Source organism: Bombus terrestris, chromosome 1 (assembly GCF_910591885.1).
Source record: "Bombus terrestris chromosome 1, iyBomTerr1.2, whole genome shotgun sequence".
Classification (NCBI taxonomy): Eukaryota; Metazoa; Arthropoda; class Insecta; order Hymenoptera; family Apidae; genus Bombus; species Bombus terrestris.
Genome location: NC_063269.1, coordinates 534,756 through 540,865, shown reverse-complemented (window position 1 = coordinate 540,865; position 6,110 = coordinate 534,756). Strand labels below are relative to the sequence as shown.

Here is a 6,110-nt window from a genome sequence, read left to right as displayed (position 1 = left end):
GGTTTGCCTATAAAACGCAATCGTACAACGAACGTTGGAACGCGAGCATCTTCCATTTCATACGGACGCTATAGTTTGAATTTAGGACTAGGACGAGGAGAAAATGTCGCGCAAAAGCAAATTGTTGGTTAAGCGTTTGGCAACGGTTCTCTGCTACGTGGAGTTTTATCCTTGTCACGTGCAAAATGGTCTATCCAAGCTACGATCGAGCAGAATTACGATTAGGGGTAAAAATAAAAGTGGGCCAAGTCTCGTTCGTCATGTCGTTAAAGTCATCTTCTTCTTTGTATATCGATTTCTTTTTTTTCATAGGATAAGTACAGCCATCGGATTCTTTTACAGGGACTTTTACGATCGATCTCGGACCCTCTGTATTTTCAGATTTCAGGAGCTGGTTGATGCGACTACCGAGTCTTATCGCCGGATAAGAAGACCGAAGGTGGTCCCTCTAGCGAGGCTAGCAGGCGTGGTTTTTGCGTTTGCAGGTAACGACCGCTCTAGGGGTAGCATTTCGACGGTAATCGCAAAGTCTTTGATGGCGTCCCTTCGAGAAAGTTTGTCCGTCAAATCGCGCGTTCGTTCGCGCCTGGTTTTATCGAATAATCTTGTCTCGTGATATTACCAAGTACAACGAAGATATATGAATCGAACTTATTTGAAATATAAGTGTAAGAGTAAGATATACGTAGATAAAACGATATATATGTAAAGAAATATAGAAATATTTAATAAATATAGAAATCTTAGTCTCCTATGTTACAAGTTATCTTTCGATTACACACTTATTGGTTAAATCAAAGAAATATGTCTAACATTGCGTAACAAATAACACGTTTGATGACGACACGTTTGAAAGATAAAGACGCTTGGCTACTAATAAGTAGACGTAGAAACGAGCAGCAAAGAGTTCGATATCTAATTATTTTAGCCTTCCAACGAGCTATCTTCTTTAGATTATCGATGATCCGTACTAAGAATCAAGAGCTTGATCGAATAATCGTCAAAGTTTCCAACGATAAGCGGAGAGAAATAATTCGGCCAATTTTCAAATAAATACAACCCATCCCAGTAACAGGTTATTTTACGAAGCTATATTTGTACGAGTCGGTACATTTTCGTCGCATATACGAAATACGAAATCTAAACAAACGCTAAATATAATCGAGAAACGCAACGATCACACGCAGCAATCGTACGTGCTACGATAAAAGCTACTACATCCGTTGTTTTAACCTTTATAAAGAAGCACCTGGTAAATAAAACGCCGTAACTAAGATGAGTCATAAAATGTATGCGCAAAGTACTCGGGTATTTCGTTCTTCGAAGGAAAATCTATCGAATTCGGTATGCTCGTTCCATCTTGCCGCGAGTACGACGAAGCTTGATTCGCGCGAATAACATTACCCAAGTAAGACGGTCGATCTATAAAATACAATTCAAATTAAGCGAACAATCGTGACTCACCTTAGTAAATCCATTTACCGACCTCGTATCTAACGTCTAAAGCCGTATTCGCTTGGCCATTTGCACCCGTTCTACTTTCCAGTAGTCCGGCGAAAGAAACGATCTCTCTTTCTCTCTTTCGCTTCGAATCGCTATTCTCGCGATTCACGAATCTATCCAATGAACAGCCTTGCCCAGTAAATAGTCCTTGGTGCAAGCAAGCACGCTGTTCGAGTCCACGTAATCCATCAGCTGTCTACCCACGTTCAAGAAGAATCCCAAGGTCCTTAAAAAACCCATAAACACTTGGCGAAAATAGAAAAGCGTGTCGCGAGCTCTATTCGTTTCACGTGTCTCGACTTTTGCCATCGAGAATCGTCGACCTTGATCCTTAGTCCTCGACGATCGACTGCCGTAATCCCCCATAAATCGTTGGTAGGTGACGGGAAGTAACGAGGGACCTCCCTCGGGACGTCGAGTAGCTGACTTTTTTCCCGTTCGTTCGGTAACCGACGTCTCAACGATGTAACCGTGATCGTTCCTTCGATACCGATTATCATCGTTCGTGGTCGACGATCGTTTCGAGGCGTTCCATTCCTTTCGACTTTGCAGCCATTTCCGAATTTTCCTCTCCGATTTTAGGCGAAAGAGACCGCTTTCGGCTTCTTCGACGACAATGGGTGGTGATTCGCGGCTCGTCGCTAGACCGCTATCTTGGTATCGCTTCGAACGATATACCGTTTCCTTCGGATCGTCGAATCTAGTTCCCTCCGACGATCCTTCCTCGCTTCTCGATAGATTTTTGATGCCGTTCGTCCAAATATCGTAGTCGGACGTGGCGTACCTCGCGCCGAATCTCGCAATTTCACGCAGAGTCATCGCGTTGTAGAAAGTGACGGGTTTGCTCTTCGACGGAGACCGAACGAACCGGCTTCTTGTACGATCGTTTGCGTCACGTTTACGACGTAAATTTTGCCGGTAATTGTCCCACCAAGTCGCCGGACGTTGTTCCGTATTTTGAAACGCGAGCATCGACGGGCCGAACTTTCTCAGGTGGAAAACATCGCTCGGTTTCCTACTATTATCGACTCGATTGCTCGTCTCGGTGTTCTTAAATCTCCGATTCAACGAGGCGATCTCTCCGAGAGGCAACGAACGAGATCGTTTCGATGGCTCTAGTCGCGAGACCGTACCGGAAGTAACGCGATTCGTCTTCGAGAATAGAAGTTTACGACGCCTATCCACTCGGAGATTCTCCGACTTTCCGCTAAGATCGCCTTCTGCTCGAGTTCTTTTAAATTCCGCGTCCATCCGCGCCATCTTCTCCGTTTTCTCCCTCGGGGACGAGCGATCCTGCCGATTCTCCGGTTGTTCTTTCGTCGACGAAGATGGAACGAGCAACGAGACTCCTTCGACGTCGTCGACGATCGCGAGCCAAATACCTTTCTGACAGACACAGTTTATCGATCTCGAATCAGAGCCAACAGCGTTTCTCCGCTCGTTCGACCAAACTTTCACTTTGCTGGTTTTTGAGCGTACGTCGGAAGTTGCCTCTTCGACGGCCACTTTTCTACCCTTTCTTCTTTCAAAAATACTACTCTTCGAAGTATTTGAAAATTTGTCCACGTTCGAGTTTCGAGGCAGGTACGACGGTTCGATGAAACGTTTGTCGGCGAGGGCAGAGTAATCGTGCCGCGTATCTTTGGGAAATGCCCGTTCGATCCGATCGGTTACAGGATCGATATCCTTCCATCTGGAACTCGAGCATAACTCGTTCGATTTAAACTTCGTCTTGCTAGTTTTCGAGCGTGTGCTCCAACTTGCGAGTTCTCGAGCAAAGGCATCGCTAGCGATCTTCGACGTTTCCTCGATATTCGCGTCTACGGAGTTCGATATTTCAGAGGAACGTCTACTACGACGCGGTGCATTCCTAGGAAATCTTTCGTACTTTACGGGATCGTCGTTCCCCGGATTCCGAGTTTTCACGTTTGCTTCTAGTTTTGCTTCGTCGGTTCCCGAATGCGTATCGAAAGTCGCGGGCTTTTTAACGGAAGCGTTCCATTCGGTAGTCTTTGAATTCTTCGGTGAAACCTTGGAAATTAGTTTCGAAGCTACCGATTTCATAAAGTTGGCAGGATCGTTGATCGCGTTAGATCTAGAAATCGAATTTTTTCTATTCCACTCGAACTCTGTCACGCTAGATCCTAGACTCGCGTTCGAAGCTATGTGCACAGATTTCTCGATAGGAGTCGCGTCCCTCCCACCGATATTCTCCGAAATCTCCTTTTCCTTCGTTGAATTCAGCGTTCCGCGAGAACTCTCGCTATAGCTGTATTCTCGCGTATCGATAGGAAATTCGATCGAAGATCGAAAATTCACATTCGTTGGCGTCCAATTTTTTGACGATGCACGAACATGCTTGTTTAAGATTTTCGAAATTTCATCTTTCTTCTTAAAATTGTGCGCTCTATAGGATCGTTTATTACGATTTGCCAAATTACTCGACACCTCGGCGAATCTCCAATTCGATCTCAATTCCGATAAGTTACTCGATTCGGACGCTACGTTTTCTATGTTTTTCGAGCACGGGCTAAAATTCTTCTCCCGAGTCTTTGAAATTTCTCTTTCCTTCGTAGATTTTAGCGTTTCTTTGCCGCTGTCCGCCGTTAAAACGGCAAGTTTCCTTTCCGTATTCCTGGGAAAGTTCGCGCAACTCGTAGAACGATTGTTCTTATTACGCGTGAAATTCGACTCGAGTCCGTTCCCTCTCCACTTATACCTTTGCTTTGTGCGCCAGTACATTGTCTTAGAATTTCTCGATGCGTCAAACATTTCTTCTTTCCTCGTCGAACTCTGTATCGCATAAGATCGTTTGCCGCGATAACGCGTCCCGCGGTTTTCTATCGCAATAATCCCCCAATGGTTCCAGTGGTGTTTTCCAAAACCGTCGTTTTCCACTGGCAGAAAATTCGATGGGTCGATCGACTGGGACGACGGGATCGTGGCGTTCGTCGCGTCTTCCTCGTGATGCAGAAAGTACTCCGCCCAACAATAGCCGAGAGCCACTTCCTCCTCGTACATCTGGTAGATTCTACGCCAATATTTAAGCGTTCCCCGTATCAGAGCAAAGAGATCCATCATTTCGCCGGCTTGCGCCGGCGGCAGCGGCAGCGACACCAGCAGAAGCCACAGCATCAGAACCGGAGGAATAGGCGACATTGATCCTTATGTAAATCCACCGACGGGTAGATATAGAAATAAACGGTCGGAACGAGCCTTGTCAGCGTCTCTTTTTTCGCCACTCGAATCACGGATCGCTCGACTTTCAACCAGCCTGTCCTCTCCCCCTTTCGTGTCCCCTCTCGTGTCCCCTTTTCCTCTGCCTCTCATCGTGCTTTCGTCCGGTTCCCCGATGACTCATCATTCCAACCTTCTTCGACGTGGCGCTCTCAACGTAACTTTAGGCGCTCTCTTTCCAGTCTTTCCAGTTTTTCCGGTCTTTCTGTGCCAACGTTCGTCCTTTAATTGCCCGTCGATTATTTACGTTAATCGTTTATTTTTTGCAGATCGTTGCCTAATCGATATCATTTGCGTTCGTCGATTTCGAGAAGCAGTTCGAGGATGAATTTTTCTCATGTTCGCACGTCATCGTCGTTTTAGCCTCGAAAAGAACGTTTCTCATCTAATATACTCTGGTCGTTCGTATTGTACCTTGTTATATCGAAATTATGATCGTTAACGTTACAAATATAGTTTCCAAATGGATATCTGTGTCGGTGGTAAATTAATATTTTATGGTTCTTGACTTTGACGAGAAATTTTTCAGCTCACTTGACAGTAGCGATCGTTTCGTAGAAATAATTGAACGAATACGTTCTCCTTCGTGATTTCTCCGTTGTATCGTGCGAAAGAGAGTAGACCAGTATACGATGTGTAACAACCAGAGAATTTCGAATGTTAGATAAATTGGCTCGAGCGTTGCATCCTATTGTTTCTAATTTGAAGTTTATCGGGTTTTAAACGTCTCGAATAAAAGTTCCGATCGATGGAGAGAGAATCACGTCGAGAGGTGGAATCTCGCTGCTTTTTTTTACGGGTCAATCGTTATACTTTATCTCCGAGGATATCGACTCACCGTTTGCGGCTTCCATATTTCTACGTTTCTTCGTTCGTTCGTCTCTACGGTTCACGTTGCTCGTTGCTGTAAAGTATCAAACAACGATGAAACTCATTAGCCAGTAGTTTGACGAAGAGAATCTCTAAATCCACACGCCGCAATATCTTTTTCAAAAAAAAAAAAAAAAAAAAAAAAAAAGGTAATGGATGCAGAAATTAAATTAATAACGTTCAAATTCGATTGATAAATATAAAATGGAAAAACTATCGGATAGATAATTTCTGTTCCACTTTCGTGGAAATACCGTTGTTATTTCCTTTCTGTTTATTCGATGCGAAAGATTTGCGATACGGTAGGAATTTTCAACGAAACATCTTTCGTTGCACGATGATATATCGCTCTGTTTCCAAACAAGTTCATTTAGAAAATTCCAATCTAAAAATTTATACTAAAATATATCGACATACTTCCCACTGCACTGCATCTGCGAATCGATACGCACGAATTTATCTGTAGGAATTTATCTTAGCGAACAAGCATCCTAAATTAA

At 44.2% G+C, this 6,110-nt stretch overlaps 1 protein-coding gene across 1 annotated transcript; it reads right to left on the bottom strand.

Moving 5' to 3' along the window:
* Positions 1 to 420: 420 nt before the first annotated feature.
* Positions 421 to 5,719, bottom strand: LOC110119538. Its single transcript, XM_020864373.2, has one exon. The coding sequence runs from the start codon at positions 4,660 to 4,662 to the stop codon at positions 1,609 to 1,611; it is 3,054 nt and encodes a 1,017-aa protein (XP_020720032.2). The 5' UTR covers positions 4,663 to 5,719; the 3' UTR covers positions 421 to 1,608.
* Between the last annotated feature and the right edge of the window lie 391 nt (positions 5,720 to 6,110).